The 25,148-nt window shown below is 55.1% G+C and overlaps 1 protein-coding gene across 22 annotated transcripts in view; it reads left to right on the forward strand.

Moving 5' to 3' along the window:
• Positions 1 to 25,148, forward strand: part of SRCIN1 (SRC kinase signaling inhibitor 1) — a 181,919-nt gene that overhangs the window by 122,111 nt on the left and 34,660 nt on the right. For 21 of the 22 annotated variants that reach the window (XM_030541435.1, XM_030541446.1, XM_030541434.1 and 18 more), the window contains 4 exons: positions 19,762 to 19,954; positions 21,130 to 21,328; positions 21,707 to 21,800; positions 23,671 to 24,500. In XM_030541435.1, the coding sequence (XP_030397295.1) occupies positions 19,762 to 19,954; positions 21,130 to 21,328; positions 21,707 to 21,800; positions 23,671 to 24,500 (1,316 nt within the window). Of the gene's footprint in view, positions 1 to 8,843; positions 8,866 to 19,761; positions 19,955 to 21,129; positions 21,329 to 21,706; positions 21,801 to 23,670; positions 24,501 to 25,148 lie in introns of those variants that run through there. The other variant, XM_030541452.1, reaches the window with a different exon arrangement.

Below are 25,148 nucleotides of genomic sequence, written 5' to 3' on the forward strand. Positions count from 1 at the left end.
CAGCCTGTACACATCTGTTAGCCGAGGCCCCTTGCGTTAGTCAAGGGGTCCAGTTTACCCACTAATCCGATTTTAGCATTAATCCAGTTAACATTGAGATCAGGATTAATTCCGGGTTAATCAGGATAATCCTGACAAAATGTTGAGCATTAGACATTGGATGAATTATTGTGATCCTGAGCAATGCATTTTTAATTCGGCAGCGAGACCCAGCCGGGGGGTAGGAGGTGGGTGAGGCTGTGATCCGGAAGGGGTGAGAAGGGGGAATGTTGAAGCCAAACTGAGAGCTTTAGAAACCACCCAGTCCCATCTAGGGCAGGAAGTAACCAGCTGGGCTTGACATTCTCACTTATTATGCAGTGTGGTCGTGAAGCCATCGCGCATGGTCCCCTGAGATCAAGCCCAGGCCTCACTGCACCGAAAAGCACCAGCTGTTCTCACGGGGGCTAAGAGAACATTTGGCTGTGGTGGTGACTGAGGTTGGGTGTGATGGTGAAATTGCTGACCCCCCCCCCCCGTGAATGTTTTCTACAGCACCTCCTCCCCGAGGGGTCGCCAGTTACTGAGCTGTGGCTACATAGGTACTTTGCAGCACTACAGAGCCTAGTCCCTCAGGCAAAAGGGGTAGAGCTCAGGTCCTGCTGCTCCAAATAGGGATAGAGCTCAGGTCCCAGCCCCCACCTAGCACTTGAGCTCAAGGAGAATTTCTGCTAGCAGTATAGGGTTCATGCCACACTGTGGAGAGGTTCCGATTCCAGCCACTACAGGGCTGTGTGTGTGTGTGTGTGTGTGTGTGTGTGTATACCAACCCCCGACTTCAAAGGTATTTATGCTCCCAACTTCCAAAGTTAAAAGTCTAAATACCTTTGAGGCTCTGGGTCGCAGTGGCTCGTTCATGCCACTGTGCATGTCCCCACTGAAAGGCGGCCACCTCTGGTGTGGGAGTAGCTGGCACAAAGCACACTGCATAAAGGTGCAGAGTGGTTTAGACCACCAGGTTCACTTCTCAATTGCCAGCCTCTCCCAGAGGAACGACTCTCCAGCTCTGGGACATGCGGGAGAAGGGTCGCACCTGCAGTAAATGGCTCGAGAACTCAGATGTCCCCTCTCCAGATGTATCCTGACGTCAGTGTTTGAGCAGAGGCAGGGAGCTGAGTAATGAGATGGCACATCTGGTGCTTAAGCCTCTGGTCCTTGGCTTCCCTTCTGGAGGGGGCATTTCCAGGACAAAACCTGAGCTGCAGATCCCAGCCCAAAGGAGGGGGTGTGCATACGGAGCGACATCCCCGCCCTGGTCCCGGGCAGGCGCTGCTGTCTAGGAGGGAAGTTTGGTTTTGAAAGCTGGATGAAAGCTGGGGAACTGTATTCCTTTAGGAGCCGCCGACAGACAGAACTAGTGACATGAGGTGGAGTTAGTGTCTTGACATCTAGGAGCCTTCCCCACAAGGCTGTTCTCGGCAGGCGAGGGATTTTGAGTATTATAAAAGGAACACTTGGTAGATTCCCATCATTGTAGTGTCTCGCTGCACAGCTACACTGCATTGCTGTGCTGCTCTGCCACTCCATGGTGCACTGCTACACTGCCCTGTACTGCCACAGTGTACTGCACTGACATGCCGCACTGCAGCACTACACCGTGGTGTGCAACTGTCCTGCACTGCCACACCTCAGTGTATTCATGCACTGGCACACCAAAGAGTACTACTGCACTGCCACAGCCATGGTGCTCTGCTACACTACACTACCACACTGCAGTGCACCACCACACTGCCATGCTATAGTATATGACTACACTGCCACACCACAGTGCTCTCTGCTCCATCGCCTTGCAACATGGCACTGTACTGCAGTGCTGCTGTGCTCTGCAGCACTGCACTGCCTCCCCATTAAGCACTGCCTCCCTGCTCAATATTGCTATGTTAGACAGTGCTGCTGCACAGCACTGTCACAAAACAGCTCTCCATAGCTGCAAAAATTGGAAATGGTTTTCAGATTTCCACCTCCCCACCCGTCTTTGTCTTCTGAAGGCTTGGAGGCCTTTCCCACGAGCATTGTTGGTGTCTGGCCCCATCTCTATCCCAGAGCACTGGACTGTGATAGGACACTGGGGCAGGAGGTAGCTGCCTTATTTCATAGGGAGCCTTCTAGTGAAGAGTCTGGGGGACATGGAGAGCCCCAGAAGCCATGATAGGTGTGAGTGGACTGTGCAAAAGGCATCCTGGGTCCCAGTATCCGTCACTCTGTACTGCAAGCCAGGTAAAACAGGGCTGTGGGCTGGGATTGTCCCTTTGTCATCCTAATACCTGCCAGGCCTTTGCTGTGTACTGTCTGCCTCTTGCTTCCCTAATGCTCACAGGAGCTATTTGAATGCACCAACAAGATTTATGAGCGCATGTTCCAGGGTGAGTCAATGAGACTTGTGCTCTTAAATCCCGTGGCTGAAGCTGAGACATATTGCCCCCCCCCCACTCACCTTCTTCCTGGCAAAAGACCTACTATCAGAGCAGAGCCAGCCCTGTTGTGAGATCTCCTGTTACCGCTCCTCTTCCAAAACAATTGACTGCGCTGGTGTGCTCTCAAAGCATGTCAATAATGGAGAACAAAATAGTGTTTGTCAGAAGTGAACGAACCCCATGCAGTGTGTGAGGCTCTGGCCTCGATGTGCCCGCTGCCGTTCTGCTCTTCCTTCGCAGCAGGCCCCCGGCATCAGTGCCTGGTGGTGAGGAGCAGCTCCCGGGGCCAGCTTATTGTGGGAGTGTGTGCGTGCTGTAGGGCCTAGGACTTGGCGGACCCTTTAAGTCCCTGCTTTGCTATCAACTCTGTGAGATCTTGGCAGGTTGCTTAGGCCCAGATCCTTAAAGGTATTTAGGCACCTAACCCCCATTGGTCACCTTGGGGAATCTGGGCCTTGGTTTTCCATCTGTAAAATGGGAATAAGGGTATTAGTTGTTTTACAATATAGTCACAAACCTGTAATAATAGCACATTTTTATTGCTATTAGATGCATTATAATAGATGCTCAGTCATGGATCCGGCCCTCATGATGCTAGGCGCTGTACATTTTGTATTGCTATTAGATGTATTACGGTAGCACCTAGGCGCTCAGTCATGGACCCGGACCTCATGGTGCTAGGCGCTGTATAAACACAATAAAAAGCCAGCTCCTGCTCCAGAAACCCCACAATCTAAGCATGAGACAAGAGACACAGATGGGGGAGTGCAAGGAAACAGTGAGACAAGACTGGTCAGTGTGGCAGGCAGTGCTCTCTGCACCCCAGCAGCTATGCTGGGGGCCAGTGTTTGGGGAGGTGTTGCAGCAAAGGAGAGTTTTGAGGAGGGATTTGAAGGAGGTCTATGAGGTGGCTTTACAGCTGTTTGGGGGTGTGTGACCCCTAAGCCTGAGAGGCTGCAGGGGAGAGAGTGGGGGATGGAGGTGGGAATCACAAGCCCATTGGAGGTGAACAGCATTGGCAGCTTCATAGCAAATGGGAAATGCTAGGGAGGGTGGGGCCTTGGAAACCGAGCCCTTCATGGCCGTGTCTGGGATTCGGCTACCGCTTTGGCAGGATCTGGACCCCCAAGTCATTTCACACAGTTACCCAAACAGACAGCAGCACCTTGGACTGGGCAGGAGGTTTTCTGTGACATTTCGGTGAGGAGGGAGAGAATAAACGCAAGAGAGGAAACATTTGGGGCAAAATCTTTGTGAGTCCTCCCTCCTCCCCTTTATTTGCAACCAGCATTAGGGGCTGCTTGACATTTTAATTTCGATTGAAAGGGTGGATTTCCTCCAGGTCTTTTTTTTTTTTTTTTTTTTTTTTTTTTTTTTTTTTTTTTTTGAACCACCTCTACAGACAGCTTTCTTCACTGCGGATCCTAGCTGAGCTCAAGCTGCCAGCCTAGAGCTGAAAGGCTGCTGAGCCCAGCATGAACCTCCAGAGCTCCCCAATCTCCCTGTCCCTGGAAATGGGCGATAAATAACCAGGTTTGTTCAGGCCTTGTCCCAGCTGTGCCAAGATCTCCCAGCTCTGTCACTCCCATCCCTTTGCCTTCTCCGCGTTCTGAGTGGCCATGCCTTCAAAGCAAACCATCTCTGGGGGTGAGATTTGACACCAGGTCAATATCTCTTTCAAATGGATGAAACCGAATAGCCTCTGGCCTGCTTTGGCTGGGGCAATCCGGGCAGGAGCAGCAGGGGAGTCACAGCTGGGGGGGCAGTGTAATGGCTTTTCCAGGTGTCAAGGGGTGGGGTGCCCAGCAGCTGTTTTTTCCATCCCCTTTGTGCTCTGAAATCCTGCTTAAAATGCCACTTAACTAGGAAAAAATATCCAGGCTGGGCGGAAATCAAAGACCTGGCCGTGGGCGCATGGATATTAACCTTCAACTCTTTCCCTCCTTAAAATGGTTTGCAAATATTGACCGACTAATCCTGCCGGCTCCCCTGTGCATGCCCTAAACCCGCTGGCGCGTAAGTGCCACCGCTGCCCTCTGCAGAATGGTGTCAGAACTGCACAGGGGTGTGTCATAGTCTCCAAGCTGCTACCGGAGAGTCGCCTCCAGCTCAAGAGGGTCGAGGGTCTGTGCTTTTAGCGCAGGAGGATTCAAGTGCTCCCCGTGATGTTCCCAGCAGCCGTGGGGGGGTTGGTGCAGTGTTCCCATCCTTGTGTTACCAGTGGGAATGACACTTCATGTCGAAGCTGGGTTTGGAACTGTGCTCAGATGGCTGGAACGTGCCTGTCTAGCTACGGTAATTATATGGAGCCCCTCACAATTGTTGATCTATTATTTGCCCTCACAACCTCCCTGGGGGGCAGGGCTGGGGTGTGTCCCCATTGGACAGGTGGGGAGCTGAGGTACAGAGAGGCTACGGGCTTGCCTACGCTACGGGGACTCTGGCAATAACCCTGCAGCATAGATGCAGCGTTCAGCAGCAGAAGGGGTTTTTCCTTTGCTGTAGGAACTCCACTTCCCTGAGCTGCAGTAGCTTTTGTCCATTGACACTGGGGGTTAGGTCAGCTTAGCTGTGCCGGTAGGGTGACAAAATGTCCTGATTTTACAGGGACAGTCCTGATGTTTGGGTCTTTTTCTTATATAGGCTCCTATTATTCCCCCACCCCCACCCCGTCCCGATTTTTCACACTTGCTGTCTGGTCACCCGATGTGCCGGTTGGGGGGGTGGATTGTTCACCCCTCAGGGGGATATAACTACATCAGTCTAAACTTTAAGTGTAGTCCAAGCTTTAGTCACTAGCCCAAGTTTACTCACCAAGTTGGGGGCAAAGCAGGGAATGAAACCCAGAATCTCCTGAGAGCCAGGCAGGTGCCTGGTCATCGGGCCATCCTTCCCCTCCCACTCCGGCGGCTTTCCTGTGGTTAATAGAATCATTTTGCTCCTTGGGCACCTCATGGCATGAGCAGAATGCTGCCTGACCTGCTTCGGGACGCAAGAGAGGAAAACTCCCATGGGCCAAGCTGCTGGGAGAATGGAGCAAGGGATTTCAAAAGCGAACGGGGACCAAAGGAGGAGGAGCCAGGGGGCGTTTGATTACCCAATCGAAGTGGGGCAGGTGATCTGGCTGGAAGAGAGCAAAGATGGATTTGGGACAGTGTCTGCTCCTTCTCTGTTTTAACTCCTACATCTGATGTGCTGAGCACGAGATCAGGATGTAAATGTTGTTAGTGGTCCAGTGGCACCCGATCCCAACCGAGATCAGGGCTCTGTTGCGCAAGGTGCTGTACAGACACATCCCCTCTCCCAAAGAACTTGTCATCAGAGGCAACCGCCCAGGTAAGTGGCAGAGCTCAGAGCAGAAGTCAGGTCTCCTGTGTCACACTCCAGTGCCTTAGTCACTGGACCACCCAAACCCCCTCTCTGGGTAATGTGCCAGGATCGGTGGCTTCTGGGTGCTAGGCCACGGACCCATCCCTTGAGGTTTAGCCACCTACTGAGCTTCCAGCCAGATCTTTTCTCTGACGCCCTGGAGAGAGGAGCACAGCTGGAGACAGGTCTGTTCTCATTATCTCTAGAAGGGCCCAATCCTCCAGGGATGCCGAGCTCCTGGGTCTCCTTGCCAGGCGGAGGACGCTCAGAGCCTCACCAGATGGGTGGGGGCCATAGTCAGATGCTGGCTTTGCTGACGGGAAGGGGATTATGGAGAGTTAATCCAGCTCAGTGTCTGACCAGGAGCCGGAAAGTGTTTTTATCTACTCGGGAAATAACTGGTTGTGTGGGGGGCCTGGCTGGGCCTGCAAAGCATGGACAAAGCAGAGCCCGTTTTCGTGGGCTGCTGCCTCTATCAGGACCCCGGCAGTGGAGACACAAATCGTCCCAAAGCTAGATATGTTCGCTGGGCAGCGGCTGATGGAGCAGAGTGGCTGGCTGGACTCATTAAAGATCTCCATCCGTCCACGCAGGGGCGATTTATTGCCAGCCCAGCTGTCCTGAACGCATTTCAGGCCATTATCTCTGCAAAATGTGACCGAATGGAGCCTGAAAAGGGGAGTTTGAGGACGGGTGGCTCCAGTGCTGCAAGCCCCAGCCCCCCGCAGCAGCTGTTCCCATCTCCCTGCTGCTTTGCCCAGTCCCAGCCACTGGATCCAGCTCGGGGGCTTTGCCTGATGCCAGCGGGGTCTTTGGGGGCTCGTCTGTTCTGGATGCAGAGTCAGGTCTGTGTTGCCCCTCACTGCTTTGGGGTGGGGGACTCTGGGCTAACCATGCGGGGGCTGCTGCTAGGGGCTGGGATCCCAGCGACTCTGCTGTGACTGGCTGGGCTGGGGAAAGATGGGGGCTGAGATTGGGAACCAACATATGGGGATGTGTGTAAAGGGAGGGTTTTGCGCCCTGCTTAGTTTTCCTTTCATTGCTAATTTAATTGTCAACAGCTCTGAAATACAAGTGAAGGCAGTATGGGTGCGGGGGCAGGGAATCTGGGGGGGATCCCCCCCAACATCCAGCAAAAGCTGGTTCTCCAGTACAGACTGCACTGTAGCTACTAGGTGCCCCCCAAACTGTCCTTAGCATCCGCACCAGGAGAACCAGGGATTAGGACAGGCTCCTTGGAGGCGGGGTCTGGAGTGCTGGTGTCACTGTTTCACCTGTGCTGATCCTTTTGCTCCGTCTCTCTAGCTCTGTTTGGAGCATTGGCCTTGCTGCCTACAGTTGGGATGTGCACGGAAACGACGATGCAATGGGACCTCCCAGAGACCCCGCATGCCTGGCACCGAAATGACACCATCCTGACCAGCAGCTTGTGCTGCTCTGTGACCATCTGTCTCCTGCCTGACTGCGGGGAGGCAGTCGTTAGCACAGTTGGCATTGATAGTAGGATCCCCGGGCAGCCTGGTTAACCCCTCACTGGGCTGAACAGGGTGTCAGCGCCTCCCCGAGCTCTTGGCCCAGGCTCTTGGCAGGCTCCGTGGCTGAGCATTTCCTTTGCGACCATGCCAGCTAGAGACTGACGTTCGAGGGTAAATGAAAACTCAGGTTATGGAGGACAAGGTGGCCCCTCGGAGAGGTGCCCTCTGTGCAATACAGGCATGTGCCAGCTGCTCCCGAGCCCTGGCTGGGTCCTTGTTTGGCAGGCACAACGATTGCCAACTGAGTCTGAATTGGGACAGCCTGGGTGGGGGGCAGAGGGGAGGAGCGGGGAATGTCCCTACCCTGGGTGTGTGCCAAAGGGCAGTCCCGCATTGCTTTGCAGGGTAGGCATCTGCCCCCAGGGCACGTGCCTCTCCCATTTGCCCTGCAGGGCCAGGCTGGAGCGAGATTGGCTAGAAGATATTAGCTGCCAGCAAGCAGTTTGGAACCGACCCGGCGGAGCTAATGGGAGCTGGCAACCGGCGATGGGGCTCTTGCAGATCCCCTGGGGGCCGAGATTGCAGCGGGTGCAGCGCTGGGGGTGGGCTGGCTGGGCAGGCTAAGCCTTGGGGGAAGGGTCTCTGTGTGCACGTGGCAGTGAGGGTGGGACCCTGGCGTGGCACGCGGGCTGGGAGCTCAGAGCCGTCTAGCTCTGCTAACGTGTCCCTCCCTATCCCCTGCTCCAGCCCCTCCCTCTCTCCCGCATCAGCCTCTAAACCTCCTCACTGCTGCCCCCCCCCCCAAATCCCTAGGACGCTACCCCTCATGCACAGAGCAGCTTCCCTCCCAACCCTTCTGCAGCCATCTAGGTGTCGATGCCTCCGCGCCTCCCTGCACCTGTCGCCCATGTCCCCTGTTTCACTGACTCACGGGGGCGTCAAGCTCTTTGAGGCCTGGACTTTGGCTTGGCTGGGTTTGGGGCCAGGTGCGCTTCCCAGCACCCTGGATCTGGGCTACTTCTGGGGCGTCAAAGGTGGATGAGAAGACAGTACGGAAGCAGTGTGGCTGATGAGCCTGATGATCTGTGTCCCTTGATGGCAGGACAATCCCACGTCCCACTGACCCCCATTTATCCCCCTCAATTGCACCTGAACTTACAGCCTCCCCCATAAGTCTCCGCCCATTTGGGGCCCTGTCTCTGTTCCTCCAGCACAGCCTGTTTAATACAACAAAGCTAGCAAGGGCCATATCAGCCCTGGCAGAGGGGAGTAGGGCTGGGGAGGTAGGAAAAGGGGGCGGGATGAAGGAGGAGAGAGGCAGCCTTATCTAGCCAGGCAGAGAGAATGAAGTTGTTTCTTAGCAGACAGTAGAGAATTGTTGGAGGTTTTGGAAGCTAAGCGAATTGCTTAATTGTATCTTTTTTTTAACTCTGGGAAGAAGAAAAAAAGACACAAGCAATCCCCTCTCCCCTTTGCATAAGAGGCTTAAAGAGCGGGGAGAAGCCAGCAGTCTGCAGGAGACCAGCGGTGGGAGAATTCTGTCTTTCTCGCTACCCTCCAAAGGCCAGGTGTGTGGGGGAGAGCATTGCCGGTGTATTACACAGGCCCTTTGTTAACTAGTTTCCCTGTGAGAGGAACAGCCAAGGACTTCTCTACCCTTGGAAATTTCCCAAACTAGCTATTTTTAGAATAATTATTTTATCCTGGTAAATTTCCACTTGCTGCTCTGCTACCCCCAGCCCCCAGTAAGTGAGCTGAACCTGGAGATGAAGGTGGGTCCAGTGGTTAGAGTGACCCCTGGGAACTCTGAAGACCCAGGAGCAAGGCTCTAGTCTGCCACAGACTTCCTGTGCAGCCTTGGGTGAGTCATTTAGTCTCTCTGAGCCTCAGTTCCCCACCTGGAAGATGAAGATGATAATATCTCTGTTCCTCGCAGGGGTGTATTGAGTGCATTCAGATAGTGTGCATGTAACCAGATAGAGCTTGTGCATTCTCTGTACAGACCACACACCCTTGTATTACAAGGAATAGCATGGGGTACCCCTGTTTCTTGATGTCCGCCCTCTAATGCCAACTTCCAAGAAAATTCCCTTGTGTGGTTAGACTGCAGAACTCACTGCCACATGATCCATGAGGCCAAGAATGTAGCAAGGTTCCAAGAGGGCGTGGATAACCAGCATCGGCAGAGTTACGATAGTTAATGCAGAAAGAAGATATTAAAGCTCATGCTTCAGGGCTTGAGACAATCTCTGTTAGGGATCAGAAGGAGGCCTGTGTATGGGGCAGATTATCCCACCTCTGCGCACTGTGGGGTTCTTACCCCTTCCTCTGAAGTAGCTGGTTCTGCTCGCTCTGGGAGACAGCGTTACTTCAGCTCGCCATATGCCTCAGTTTCCCTTTCTGTAAAATGGGGAGAACACCTATTTAATTACAGAGTGCTTTGAGATCCTTGGGTGATGGGCAGCTCTTAGATCCCTTGTTCCCCCTTCTCCGACAGCCTGGAGATTGGAAAGAGAGGGACTGGAGGTCTGCGCGGGGGTGATGGTAGAAGAGCGAGTTACATTTTGCTCCCCACCCATTAGCCCAGCCTTGCAGCTTCTGGTGCCCAGTGTGGGCTCAGAGATGGCAGCGAGGGGGCTCGGGAGTTGCCCTTCAACTGTGCTGCAGCTGCCACGGCAGCTGCCACAGCAGCTGACGGCTCCAAGTGCCAGGGCAGTTGTGTGTGAGTGTCCTACTCCCGCTCCAATGAACAGCAAAGTAAGGTCCCCGGGCCCCACCTGCAGACTCTCCCAGCAGCTGCAGGCTGTGGGGCGGGACTCCTGTCCATTTGTCCACCCAGTGCCTGGCAGATTTTTGCACAGTGACCGACTCCCTGCCACGCCCAGGAGAAAATCCAAGCCAGGGACACATGGGCGACACCAGGGCCAGGCACACCGGGCCGCTCCTCGGCCCTGCATGTCTCAGCCCATCTGTCCCTCTCCATGTGGGGCCATCACTCCAGGGAAATCCGGCCTGGCTGGCGCAGCTGTGAGATCTGTTGGACAAGGAGGAGCAGGCTGGGAAATGGCCATTCCTCCCTTTTAGGGGATCAGACTGCAGGGGGGAAGGCGCTGGGCTGGCTCCCCAGTCGCCTCTCCCAGACAGCACAGCAGAGGTCAGCCCTGGCTGGCCACAGCTCCCCTTTTGTGCCCTGCCTGGGCCTCTCTTCTCCAGGATCCCACCCTCAGCTCACAGGGGTGGATTCACCCTGCTGCCCTTGCTGCCTTCCTGGCTTCAGGAACTCTTTCCTCCCTGCTCCTCTTGTGTCCCTTCACAGCTGCCCTGGCACTTCCTTCCTCTCTCCTTCCCGCACCTGCCCTGCAGCCCCGGGGGCCTGGCGGACACTGGGTCAGTCCTGACTCCTTGCTGGGGGAGGACTGAGGAGCCGGCATGTGTGTTTTCTCCGCTGTCACAGGCAATAATCTCCCTGACCTTGGTGCCTCTGCCAGAGATCCCCAGCCGGCAGCGCAGCCCCCCAGCATCAGACCCTCCCCAACAGCAGCTGACCAGTGGGCTGGACCAAACAGGCCATGGTTTTGCTTAGAGACAATTCTGTGCCCTGCCCTTCTTTGTCCACCCTTTAGCAAGATGTTTCTGAAATGCAGAAGGATGTGCCACCTCTGTTGTGGCAGTGGGGTGCCAGGCAGTGCCAGTGCCCTGGTTTGCAAGGGGTTAATCGGATGGCTATTCCCATTCCCATGAGATCACAGTTTGGCAGGCAGCTCGAAGCCTGGCCAGCCCTGGCTCTGAGCTGTGCAGCAAGTGAAAGGCAAGACGCTGCCTCCTTTGCTTTCTGTACAGGGCTCTTGAATTAAAATCTCCGCTGCGGCCCCTGCCATCCCCGGAGTGTGTCACTCACGGCACATCATCACTGGGGCATAACGCGCCCTCAGCGCAAACGCAGAGCCGCACCCACCACCCCTTGGCTGGGGGGACGCAATGGGACCTATTAGCCCTGGGTAGGATGCATGCGTCAGCTCTCGCAGATCACTGGGACAGAAAGCCGAGGGGTACTGGACTGCTTGCTGTCACAGGGCTGGCTCACAGACAGGATCAGCACCTGCAAGTGAGTCTGGACTCTCCGAAGGACTCAGCCTGTCGGCTGCTGAAAATGTCATGGGGGAGCTGCAGGGAGGCTGGGGTGTTCACAGGTGTTTAGGTTCCTGACTCCCGTTGATTTCAGTTGCTTTATAAATCTGGCCGAGTCCTTTGGGAAATCTGGCCCTGGCTGGGGGTGCTGAGCCCCTGAAAACCTGCCCCCCAGTATGAGGCCACTTAAATCCCACTTAACTCTTCAGATCTGAAGAGAGAGGTAACTGACGCCCAAGCCTTGTGCATGGGGGTGAATTTCATCCCAAACTCCCACAGCACTTTTTGGTGTACCTAGTGCCCTGATTTCTGCACAGGGAATTGAATTCTCTCAGCCGACATTTCCCCAGCACCATCCCCCGCAGTTCACTCCGCACCCTGAATCACAGCCCAGGGTGCAGAAGCCGCCGTGGCCAGCCAGCGAAGTGACTGACAGCTTGTGCTCCTATGTGAGTGCATGCACGTAAGGATAAATAACCCCACTGCTCTGGTAGCGCGGCCGGAGGCGGCTTTGAAATGTGCTAGGCAGGTAGATAAGTTTTTCCCTGGCCTTTGGGAGGAAAGGCGCTTGATAAATAGAAGAGTATGATGATCATTACACCATGTTCAGCACTTGAAAGGCGACCCTTTCCAGTCTCACCGCTCTGGGATCACACGTGATATAGAAGCACTGTAATAATTGTGTCACACTTTTACGTGGTGCTCTTCGTCACGCAGGGGCTTGAAGCAGGACTTGCCCAGGGAGGGCCTCTGGCCTGCATCAGACCAAATGGGCATAATGGCCCCTTCTGGCTCACTGGCAATAGATCTCAAAGCACTTTGCAGATGAGGAAACTGAGGCACTGGGCAGTGCAGTGATTTACCTAAGGTCGCCCAGCAGAGATGGGAATAAAGTGTTCGATCCACTAGGCCACACTCCCTCTACTGCAGTGTATCGTGTTTCTGGTATGAAAGCTTCTGCTCCCAGTATATATCGCCCCCCTGCACGATAGCTGAAGCCTGATCCCCTGAGGTAGATCAGTGCTGTGACTTTTTCCCCTTCCTGCCTCCAGCGAGTCAGCACTGTCCTGCTGAGGGCAAGGTGCTGGGTGCCATGAGCAGGGGGATCAGCACAGTTCCCCAAGGAAGCTTTGCGTGCTGCCCCAATTGGCACCCATCTGCCCTGCTGCTCCGGAGGGTAGTACACTGGTAGAAGTCGGCTGTTTACAGAACAAGCTGCTCCCCTGCAACAGCTCTGCTCTGCTGCCACGCACGCTCTCGGAGAGTCCAAAGCCAGTTCTGACAAGTCTTGGTTATGACCCAGTCAGGGCCTGATCCAGCCCGTAGCTGGGAGCTTTGCTGTTAATTTCACTGGGGGCACGATCAGGGCCCCAGTGATAACGTGGCTCCATCTTTTAGATGGCATCTGAACCTCCGTGCCAAACCACAGTGAGGAGTGGGAGTGAGGGGCAATGGCATCTGGGAGCAGACAGCTCATTTCCACAGGGGCCAAGGTCTCTGACAAATTGGGGAAGGAGGCGGGTAGGCAACAGCAGACCCTGGCAGCGTCTCTTTTAGGCCCCATCCACACGATGACTGCAGCGGCCTCAGGGGATCAGGTCACAGCAAGCTCCCAAATCCTGCGCACAGTCGTCTGTATAAGAGCCATTGACTCCAGCGGGGGCAGAATCACGCTGAAGGCCTGGATGGGCCCCGCGCTGGTGAAGGCAACTAGGGCCTGTGACCCAAGAAGATATGACAGGGTTGTACCTGGGGCCGGGGGAGATCACGGGTCTCTGTGGCTGTCAGGGGCTGCTTCGGAATCTTTGCATCAGCTGGCGGCAGGGGTGGGAGCCAGGAAACGTGGGGGGCTGTCCTTTAATAGATTATCACCTGGCAGGGTAAGTCATTAGCAAGGCAGAGCAATAAACAGCCTGTTCCTTCTGAGTGACTGGGAGGTCAAGGACGGAGTTGCAGCGCTAACTGCAGCCCTAGCAGGGGGAGGGATAGCTCAGTGGTTGGAGCATTAGCCTGCTAAATCCACAGTTGTGAGTTCAATCCTTGAAGGGGCCATTTAGGGATCTGGGGCAAAAATCTGTCTGGGGATTGGCCCTGCTTTGGGAAGAGGGTTAGACTAGATGACTCCTGAGGTTGCAACAATCCTGGTGTTCTATGATCTTTAAAGTCAAAACTCACCTTCATTTTCAACTTGGGTGGGGTGGCAGCAGCTCCCCTCCCTGGAGACTGGCTGCCGGCCTCCCCTCTGTATATCCCTGGTGCGGGATTGATGTGGTCCCAGGGCTGCTCAGCTCCTGCTCTCGCTCTTGAATGGGAGTCACCAGGGTGTGTCCACCTCTTGGAAAGCAGGGCCGCCAACCCCAGGTTTGGGCCCCAGTGAAAAAATTTTTCAGGCCCCCCAGCAAGGGCAGACCGACTAAATGGCCTGGGAAGCTGGGCCCCAGTAATTTGTATCGACTCCCCTCCCCGGCTTGTCGGCTCTGTTGGAAAGGAAAGCTCCCAGCAGGGTCCTCCTGCACCTGTCCCAGGTGCTGCAGCCCAGCGGCCACTGGCCCTCGCGGGGAGGTGCTGTGGGTGCAGAATGCTCGCAGATCCAGAGGTCCTGCAGTGCACGGAGCGAATGGATAACACCACGGCCCCTGTCCAGACTGAGCTAATCAAAGGGCCTCATAGTGGGTGGAAAGTTAATGCAGCTGCCAGACAGGCAGGATGGGTGAGAGGTGGGGTAATACACGTCCAGGGGGTGTGACTGCCCCCCTTCCCCGAGTGATCTTTAGGTGTGTGCTTGGCACATTTCTTACGGGGCTGGATAGTGAGCTCACACCGACTCACCCTACACAGCCGGGCCCACCCTCCTCCCCTTCACACTGGGCTGGGATTAGGGCTGCAGACCGAGGTGGAGGGTGCTACCGCGATGGTTGAGGCCCCCTTGGTGGGGTGAGGAGGAGGCGGGGTGCACCCACTGAATTGGGAGGCCCCACCAGTGACCCATCACACCGCTGGCTGCAAAACCTGGCTCTGCCACTGGTCTGTGGTTAAGGCACCAGGCTGGGATCCAGGAGATCGTGGCTGAAGCCTGGCTCTGCCACAGGCTCCTTGTGTGACCCAGGGCAAGTCACTTCATCTTTGCACCTTGTTGTCCCCTCCTGCCACCCAAGTGACAGTAATAACCCTGCACAAGGGTTCTGTGAGGCTGTGTTCATTCACGCTGGCAAAGTGCTTAGCCACTGCAGTGTCAAAGCAAGGAGCCGCAGCTGGGCTGCCCCAGGCCCATCTCAGTACCTTCCCTGCAAGGGCCCGTTCCTGGCAGCATCGTCGATCTAGCATCAGTCTCCCAGCTGTGCGGGTAAGGTACAAGTGGAGTAAATGCAGCCATAGAGGTGACCTTTCCTGAGAGGTTGGGAGTGTTGTGTTTTGTTGTCTAGTTGTGATGTCATCGCCCCAGCCTGATGTCATCGGGTCCTAGATCGGGCTACGTGAAATCCCGTGGCCTGTGCTAGGCAGGAGGTCAGACTAGATGATCAGAATAGCCCCTTCTGGTCCAGAAATCAATTAATTTTCAAGCTACCACGTTTTTTTAAAAGATGCTGTAATTAGCCTCTTTGGATGGGGTTAATTACTCCAGGTCAATTGAAACCTGGGCAGCTGTGGGAAATCACCTCCTCTGGAACAGCTGGATGTACCACGCCCTGCTTGTGAACCCTCCCACCTCACCCCACCCCTCAGTGAACGGCTGCCTCCCCACCGAACTATCTGGACTGATTTTGGAAGCGTGTTGAGCTCGCCAGACACCCTGAGCGGCTCCCACACTAAAACCCTTAGCAACACCAATTCTAGCATGGCAACAGCAATCGCTCGGCTAACAAGGCCTGTATTGTCATGCAGATAGAGCGCCAGAGATGTATTTTCCCCACTTGGTTCAATCTATTTTTATTTTCTTCTCCAGACAAAATAAGTGGGTGGGGAGGGAAGTTGGCTTGGGCGCGTGCAAACCCGTATCCTCTCCCTTCAAAGCCTTCCAGAGCCTTGTAGGTGTGACAGCTCGGCCGGGGTTGGGGTCACTTTAGGGGAGCCTGGGAGCACCGAGGGGCAGGGAAGGAGCGGAGAGGGGCTCGGAGTGGACAGCAATGGCTGGGAGAGTAGGGGCACAGAGAGAGAGAGAGGGACATGTGGCTGGAAAACGACAGTCAACACAGCGACACCAAGCACAGTCAGGGTAGCTGACGCGCAGGCAAATCATTGCCAGTGCCTATTGCCCGCTCCAGGGGGCAGAGTTAAGGTTGTGTGGGTGTGTACCTTCACTCTGTGTGAGTGTTCTGGATGGGCGCAAGATGCCTCCAGGCAACCTTGACTCTTTGTTACCAGAGGTTTTTGGTTTGGGCTGGCGCAGGTAGCTCTGGGAGGCAGTACGGCCTAGTGCAGTGGATCTCAGCCAGGGGTAGCCTGGAAAGGTTGAGAGCCCCTGGCCTAGTGGGCTAGGAGGTAGCACAGGCAGCCTGGGTTCTGTGCCTCGCTCTTGCGAAGAGTCACTGTGTGACCCATGGGGACGGGTTACTCCCCTGGTGTCTCTTTATAAGATGGAGATGATGTGACTCACCGGTGTGGATCGTAACAGGAGACCGGTCCCTCCTGGCAGGGGGAGCTGTGGGAGAAAACTGCTTCCCCAAGCTGGGCAGAGCCTTCCTCCTCCCTCGTCGAACTCACCCACCTTCGTGAAGCATCTTGAGATCTAAGGAGGAGAATCAACAAGTGCTTGGAGGCCCTGGGCTGAGATCAGCGCCCCATTGTGCCAGGCACTGTACATATACCGAGAGAGACAGTCGCTGCACTAGAGCAGTGGTCTTCAACCCGGCCCCCATGTGCAGAGATCTTCCAGGGGGTCCATCAACTCATCTAGATATTTGCCTGTTTTTATGGCAGGCAACATAAAAAGCACTAGCGAAGTCAGTGCTAACTAAAATGTCGCACAATGACTTGTTTATACTGATCTATATACTATCCCCGGAAATGTAAGTACCATTTTATATTTAAATTGATTTTATAATTATATGGCAAAAATGAGAAAGTCCGCAACTTTTCAGTACTAGCCTGGCTGTGACATGTCTGTATTTTTACGTCTGATTTTGTGAGCCAGTAGTTTTTAAGTGAGGAGAAACTTGGGGGTACACAAGACAAATCCGACTCCTGAAAGGGGGCCAGTGCTCTGGAAAGGTTGAGAGCCGCTAGCCTAGAGAGCTTACGATTTCAATAGGGAAGCCAGACCAAGTGAGAGAAACAGAGCATCATTAGCCCTCATTTAGAGACGAGAAACTGAGGCAGCCCGAGATTAAGGTCTGGATCCCCAAAGGCATTGAGGGGCCTAATTCCCGTTGAAACCAGTGTGAGTTAGGAGCTGAACTACTTTGGAGGACCTGGCTCGAAGTGCCCAAGGAGACACAGGAAGTCGGTGGCAGAGTCAGGGAGTGAGCTCCCATCTCCTCAGTCCATGCCTTAATAACTGGACCACCCTCCATATTTCAGGCTTAGCTAGAAAAGCTGGCTGGCTGGCTTGCTTCTGAAATAGAATTGGCCTCCAAACAGGTCTGATTCTCCACAGCCTTGTGTCTTGTGGCAATGCGTACCCCGGCGTGACGTGGGCGTGAAATGCTACTCAGTGAGAATGGTGGCACGTCACCGTGCACTCCCGTTTTCCTGGGCTAAAGGACCGCACTGGGACGGGGTGGGAGAAAAGGGGAGGGGGGGAGTCTTGTGGATTCATCTGATTTGGAGAGAAATGACGAGAGCAGCTTGTAAGCCCTCCAGCTGAGCAAGGATGGCCCACCTGCCACGGGAGCACACGGGGCATGGGCCTATGCACGCTCAGTTCTGACCGTGATCCAGGTGATATTTATCTTGGGGCGGGAGGAACAGACCAACAACTTGTTCCTGACGTGGCCTCTTGAGCGTTATTTGCCCTCTTGCTCATGACGACGGATGGAAATCTCAGCCCCCGCCTTCGCCCCGGGCCTCCCACCCCGGTCACAGATTGGATCTCGTCCTGTGTACATGTGCTCGTGAGCAGATACCAAACGGCAGCTCTGACACAGTGCAGTAAGCACTCGGCTGTGCTGAAAGGTGTAGTGTGGCCCCCACAGCCGGCCTGGCCCAGGGTACCAAATGTCTCCCTCAGACTAAAATCCACAGGGCAGCACAGATACAATCCATCCCAATTTGCCCAACTCCTGTCCCTGTCCCCGGTGTACCTCTCTTGGGGTCAGGTCCAAGGCCCATATGAAAGACTCCCATTAGCTCCCCAGGCTTTGGATCCTGCTCCCAGCCAGCAGGATCAGGCCTTTCAAAGTGAGAAACTGTTTTCTTGCAGTTTAAAGACCCGTTTTGCCGATTGCTTTGTTTCAATGTAAATTACAGCCAATTTTCTGGCAGTTATTTACGGAGAGAACGTTTTCAACCCATAAAACTTCCTCACGCCCCAAGATTAATTAACGTTTCCAATTAATTCCTAATTTAAATGACGATTATGGCTGTTATCATTTCACATGGAAGGGGTTGATCTTAAAATAGAGCTGTTATCCCTTCTATGCCCCCTTTCCTATACCTCAGGAGCTGTTTGTTCTCTGGGTTTGATGTGTCTGCTGTTGCTTTGCATTTCTGGAGATCAACAGCCAGTCGGTTTCCATGTTGAGTCAGAGCTGCATGGCAAGGTCCCAGCATCTCCACAGGTGCAAGCCACAGCAGGCTTCAACAAGGTGGAGGAGGGATTGCTCAGTGGTCTGAGTGTTGGCCTGCTAAACCCAGGGTTGTGAATTCAATCCTTGAGGGGGCCACTTAGGGATCTGGGGCAAAAATCAGTGCTTGGTTTTGCTAGTGAAGGCAGGGGGCTGGACTCAATGACATTTCAAGGTCCCTTCCAGTTCTAGGAGATTAGTATATCTCCAATTTAAAAAAAAAAGCCTGGTGTGTGTCTGTCTTCAGGGATGATGGGAGCAGGACTCCTGGGTTCTGGTCCTGGCTTTGACACAGAGTCATTGGCATATCACATGCTCACTCATTTTGGAAGTCCAATTTGAGACACCTGCTTATAAACTCTCTGTGGCAGGGACTGTTTCTGACTCTGCGCATGTACAGCACCTGGCACAACAGGGCCCTGATTTCAGTTAGGGTCTATGCAGCACCTGGCACAATGGGGCCCTGGTCTCAGCTGTAATTCAAATCCTATAATGTCCATAGAAAGGGAACCCATAAGCAATAAATTCATTCCAAAATCTGTATGGACATTTGTGGAAAAGCTTTCCCCTATATTCACCCCAGGGCTGATTTCCAGAGGTGCTCTGCATCTGCAGCCCCCTAGGACTTCAAGTGCTCAGCACATCTCCAAAGCAGCTCCGATACAGATCCTTGTGCCGATGGGATGAGTGTATTCCCAGTGTGGGTAGATTTCTTTCCCTGGGACCGTGTGGGGTGCAAAACGCATTGCCTTATACTATGCATGTTCCTGGTAGGCTCTGTTCCTGTTAAATATATATGCACAGCATACCACATGCAGGGTTTACCGACATTTGTGCAGAAAGCCCTCGCCCCCAGGCTGAGCCTTTCAACTGGGGATATGTGTTTGGCTGTGAAATTGGACTCCTGGCATATTAAACTTTTACTGCTGTTAACCCAATCCCATTACGTCCGCCCAACTCATGCAGCCATAACCTTTGCCGCTGCTTTGCTCCCAAAATAAGCTGAGCATTTAAGCTTCCTGGGAGCCAGTTCCTTGCCGTTATGGCTGGCGACCCTCCTTTAATTGCTGAAATTATTCCGAGGCACCCGGTTCCGTTGCCAGGCAGCCATTCCCGTCTTGATTGTAACTGGGGAGATAGAAGGACTCAGAGGAGCTTTGAGTGCAAAGGGACTGGGTGATTTTGCAATGTCCCTGGTAACACAGTGTCACCCTGAAACACACATGCCAAATGAAGGAGCTGCTAAGGAGGTTTGAGACTGCAGACTGCCCGCTGCGGGCAGAGAGCGAGCCAAGGACACAGCAGATGGTCGTACATGCTTCACACAAGAGATCAGGGAGGGTCTGCACTGAAGTCAAGTGTAGAGTCTGGAGCACGGCCCTGGGCTGGTTCAGCGTGGGGCACAGAACAAAGCACCCCCCTGACACTGCCTCCTTGGGTCAGACTGAGCCCACGGCTCACCAGTGCTGCCTGGGGTCTCAGGAGGCACTGTTGCCCCATGGGGTGTAGAATGGAACACCCTGCCCCGGGCATCCGATTGCTCCGTGAGCTCTAGCTAGCCCGGGGCGGGGGGGAGGGGGGACATTCTCTGACGGCTCGTCTCTTCCGTTCCAGACCAGAAGTTCCCGGCACTCCCAGGGCTCCCAGCCCGCCCTGGCTGATCAAACCAAACTCTCCTTCGCCTCAGCGGAGTCCCTGGAAACCATGTCTGAAACCGAGCTGCCCATTGGATTCAACAGGATGAACCGGTTCCGGCAAAGCTTGCCTTTGTCCCGCTCCACCAGCCAAACCAAGCTCCGGTCGCCAGGTACCGCAGGCCGGCTCCCACTGGGTCTCCCTCGGGGGCGTTTTAACCCTTCGCCCCACCAACATGTCCACACATGCTATGAGAGCTGGGGCTGGCAGTGTCCATTGGTGGGACGGGGGGCCTGACTGTGTGTGCTCCTGTCTCCCTCTAGTGGCTGCCTCTGCTGACTACAACAGCCTGCTACTTACTGACAGCTGAGGGAGCTACTCCTTTAGCTCCAGCGCTAGGGGGTTGTGCCTTTGGTGACCCATGGCATTCATATGTGTAAGGGGGCAGAGATCAATGGTAGGGTACCTAAGAATGACCACACTGAAGTGGATCAGACCAGGGCCCATTGTCAGTATTGTGCCAGCTATTGTGCAAGAAACCCCGTTGAAGGCATTTATGGGTGACTTTGTCCATAGGAGGAGAAACCTCTTCCTAAAGCCCCCATCAGCCAGGAGTTGGCTGCTCATCAGGCCAGCCGTTGACTTTTCTGATCTGCAAACGCTGGTCACGTATTGTTTCCCGGCCCAACAGCTCCACTGCATAGCCACCAACAACCCAGGGCTCCAGTCAGGCAAACCCAAGCCACTCCCCCTTTAAGCGTCCAGAGAACTTCTGTGGCTGTAAGGAGCGAGTTATCAGAGCGGATGAGATTAAGGTTCCTTCCTGTGGGGTGGCAGCAGCTGGGATCTCCCAGGTGGCAAGCGCGGGATCGTTGTTACTTTTCGGGAGTGGCTGGGGAAGTGTTGAGACGCAGAGTGAAGTGGGGAAGAAAGATGGGGATCAAAATGATCCCTGTGGACCGGCCAGGGCTAGAAATCAGCTTTCCAGTGGTGTTGAGTACAGCTGCAGCCCTGGCACCGTTTGGGGAGGGTTAAATACGGTTCTGGGTGGGAAGTTTGCAGCTAAGCCCAGGTCACTAGCACTTGGTTTTTAAGATATTGGCCTTTAATATATGTCACTCGTCCCTGGCTTGAGCAGTGTTTTACTGGCACTGCTCTGGATGTGAATATAGAATAATAACAATATGGGGTCTATAGACCCCCACGGAGATGGGGAAACTGAGTCACAGAGCCAGGAATAGCACCTAGCCCCTTGCCCAACATACTGGGCTGCTGCACTGTCAATCAGTGTCTGCTCAGAGCTGTGTTTTTACCCTTTCTCCCCTTCTCTCCCGTCTCCGTTTCCAGGGGTCCTTTTCCTGCAGTTCGGGGACGAGACAAGGCGCGTCCACATTGCCCACGAGATCAGCAGCATGGACACGCTACACGCCCTCATCGTCCACATGTTCCCCCAGAAGCTCACCATGGGGATGCTGAAATCGTCCAACACCGCCATCCTGATCAAGGACGAGTCGCGCAATGTCTTCTACGAGCTGGAGGATGTCAGGTGAGGGCCCCGGGAAGGGGGCGGTAGCCGCTGGCACGCTTAGTGGAGTGTGGAGAGGGGGGTAGACAGAGGTTCTCTTCCAGCTGGGCTCAGAATTCCAACTCCCACATGAGGACAGCACCAGTGTGTTTGCCAGGCTGGATCAGCCCCTCGGCCAATTCCCAGATGCTTCGGAGCAAGGGAAACGCCTCTCTTGTGCACATGCCCTGGCTGATCGGCCAGTGTGGCCTGCATGGCCCATCCCTTCCTGACCCCACAGCAGACGGATGTCCTGGCGCATGAGATTTGTTTACTTGCATTTTAGCACGGAGCGAGAGGGCTGCTGCAATCTGCACGGCCATTGAGGTGCCCAGCTCACTGCTTCACCTTCTCTTTCAGGGACATCCAGGACAGAAGCATCATCAAAATCTACCGCAAAGAGCCCCTCTACGCCTCCTTCCCCGCCTCGCACATCACCAACGGGGACCTGAGGGTAAGGAGAGGATGGGTGAGGGGGGCTGTCTCACTTCTGGGGGAGGGGCTGTCTCAACTTGTCCCACTTGGGAGGGAGAAGAACTTTTCATGGGGCCAGGGCTCTCCCATCTCCAGGTTGGGTTTGCAGGAAGAATGGTGCCAGCAGATGCGCGCACACGCACGGGCTGTCAGAAGCTGGAGGGCAGGCATGGCTTGGGTGAGAGCCAAGGGGCTCGGGGAACAGGGGGCCTGGGTGTGTTTGTGGAAGGAGTTACGGGCTCCCATTTGTCAGCCTCAGCTGCAGCGCCATTAGGTGTTGCTTTAGGAGATTGGATGGTCCGAGCCCTGGCAGCGGAGTCATAAACATGCTGATTAGGATATTAATCAGAGTAAATTGTTGTGCTCCTGGAGAGAGGGCGAGGGAGCTGCAATCTGCCAGGGCGTGTGGGTTGCTGCTGATCTTCATTTCTTGGGTGCATCAAGGTGAAGGCCAAGCAGGGCTGGTTCTTCAGGGGTTGGGTTTGCACCAGGATTCCAGTCTCATCCTAGTAGGGAGGGAGGGAGGGAGGGCTGGGTTTGCACTGGGCTCTGCCAGGATTTTGGGGCGGTGGGGTTCTGGGTTTACTCCAGTGTCTGCCTTCTGGCCACTGCTGCCTCTACTGACCCTCCCCACTTTGTGTGATCGTCCCTGGGCTCCAAATCCTTGAGACAGTGTCTCCTAATTTCAAAATGAATGTGTATGTGTATGTGGGGTGATTATTTGGCTCTGCTGACAGCACGTACGTGTGTGTGTGTGTGCGTGTGTGTGTTTGAAAGCGTGTGCGTGTGTGTGCATGTGTTTTGAAAGTGTGTGTGTGCGTGCGTGTGTTTGAAAGCGTGTGCGTGTGTGTGCATGCGTGTGTTTGAAAGTGTGCGTGCGTGCGTGTTTGAAAGTGTGTGTTTGTGTGCACGTGTGTTTGAAAGCATGTGTGTGTGTTTGAAAGTGTGCATGCGTGCATGTTTGAAAGTGTGTGTGTTTGAAAGTGTGTGCGTGTGTGCATGCGTGTGTGCGAAAGCATGTGTGTGTGCGTGTGTGTGTTTGAAAGCGTGTGTGTGTTTGAAAGCTTGTGTGTGTGTGTTTGAAAGCATGTGTTTGAAAGCGTGTGTGTGTGTGTGCATGTGTGTTTGAAAGCGTGTGTGTGTGTGTGTGTGTTTGAAAGCATCGATGTTTACAAACAAGCAGCTCACGCCCATAGGGCTCCCCTCCGTTAAGCCCCAGCCTCCAATCCCAGTTTGCCTTTGCGAGAAGCAGCAGCGTGTGAGTGAGTGTGTGTGCACGCATGTGCGAGATCACCCCCACACAACAGACTCTAGGCCTGGTTCTCCATTGCCCTGCCCCCTGTGCAGCCATTTACACTAGTGCCAAGTGGGTGCAAGCCGTGGCCATCCGGGAGCTGGCAACAGAGGCTCGGACCCTTCCTTGCACATGGCCCCGGGCTATGGGCTGCAGCGGAGGGGGGGAGCTAGACAGGGTCGGTATCCCTGCCCTCCTGTCCTGTGTCCCTGTCTTCCCAGGCCCTTCTGCCTTCTAAACCACCCCATGTGCCACTGACCATCACCTGTCACAGCTCTGTGTGGGAACTATGAGCCGCCAGCACATCTAGGGGGGTCGCCAGGGAGAACGGGGGGACAGCGGGGGAGGAGAGAGGTACTGTCACATGCACATGCAGCACACCCACAAAGGCAGCTCATCTCAGCGACCCTACCAACAACCCCCTTGTCCGGGTCTCCGGGCCCCGCTCTGGAAGGGTTCTGCCCAGGCAAGGCTGCCCCAGGTGGTGGGCCTGGGGCTTGCCCCACAAGAGGGGCAAGTGGTTACAGCCTCGGTGGCACTTCTCTCTTCCCTGCAGCGGGAGATGGTTTACACCTCCAGGGAGTCGTCCCCCACCCGCCGGCTGAACAGCATGTCCCCAGCTTCCCACCTCACCTCCGGCTCCCCTCCGCCCGTGCTCCAGTCTTCCTCCCCATCCCGCTCCCGTATGTCCTACAGCGGCGGGCGCCCGCCCTCCTATGCCGGCAGCCCTGTGCACCATGGCGAGCGCCTCTCCAACCTGCCGCCCGCCCCGGGCGTCTCGCCCAGCCCCAGCGCCATCCTGGAGCGCCGGGACGTCAAGCCGGATGAAGACCTGGCCAGCAAGAACATGGTGCTGATGAAGAATGAGGGGCTGTACGCCGATCCCTACGGCATGGTGCACGAGGGGCGGCTCAGCATCACCTCCACCCAGTCCCTGGCCGGTATGGGCGACCCCTTCGCCTACGCCGGGGGGCTGTACAAACGGGGCTCGGTCCGCTCCCTCAGCACCTACTCAGCGGCCGCCCTGCAAACGGAGCTGGAGGACAGCCTGTACAAGCCCAATGCCCAGATCTACAGCGACGGCTACGGGCCCAGCCTCGGCTTCCGCATGCCCCCGTCCTCCCCGCAGAAGATGTCTGACGGCCGGCTGGTGGATGTCCAGCAGGGACAGAGCCCTCACAGTCCCTACTCGGGACCGCCCAGCAGGTCCTCACCTGTCCGCCAGTCCTTCCGCAAAGACTCCTGCTCCTCCGTCTTCATGGAGAGCCCCGTTAGCAAGCCCCGCAACCCCAGCTCCTCGGGGCCCCCCGAACTCTTCCCAGGCCCCGGGGATCGACCCCTGTCAGGGTTCGGCCCTCCCGTGCCTGCCAAGGATACGGAAACAAGGTAAGGAGCGGGGCTTGGATCAGCAGCTTCCCAGCAGCGATGGGACTAGGAGACTGACTCCTGGGTTTGCTGTGTCGGTCAGATGGGGAAATTGAGTCACAGAGAGGAGACAGTCGTACAGCAGTGGCAGAGACGGGAATTAGATGCAGTAACTGGCTCTGAGCACTAGAGTATGATCCAGCAATATAGAAGGCAGCAGAGTTTAGTGGTTTGAGCTGTGGACTGGGCCTCAGGACTCCTGGGTTCTTTTTCTTAACTCTTTCCTGCTGTCGGACCTTGGCTAATGCATCAGGCAGGTTGTGGAGGTGGGGGAATCTGGGGTCTGGGTCACCTCTTGGTGCCACTTGGTAGAGAAAAACTTCAGTGGGATGACGAGGAGGGAGGATGGTCTGGTGAATAAGGGTCTGGGCTTGGATTCAGGTAGATCCAAGTTCAGTGCCTGGCTTTTCACGAGCGCCCTGTGTCACTCTGAGCTGGAGCTTTGCTGCCACTCAGCCCCCATTGTGACGCCAATGGCCGTGTCTGGACTCACGGCGCTGCATAGGTGGGAACGAGCTGGGCAGTCCTGCTGGGACGTCCATCCAGCTCTTTGCAGCATGCTGGCGTGAGTCAGTGGCCATGCAGACATACCCCATTGGAATCCTGGCC

Source organism: Gopherus evgoodei, chromosome 23, assembly GCF_007399415.2.
Source record: "Gopherus evgoodei ecotype Sinaloan lineage chromosome 23, rGopEvg1_v1.p, whole genome shotgun sequence".
Taxonomy (NCBI): Eukaryota; Metazoa; Chordata; order Testudines; family Testudinidae; genus Gopherus; species Gopherus evgoodei.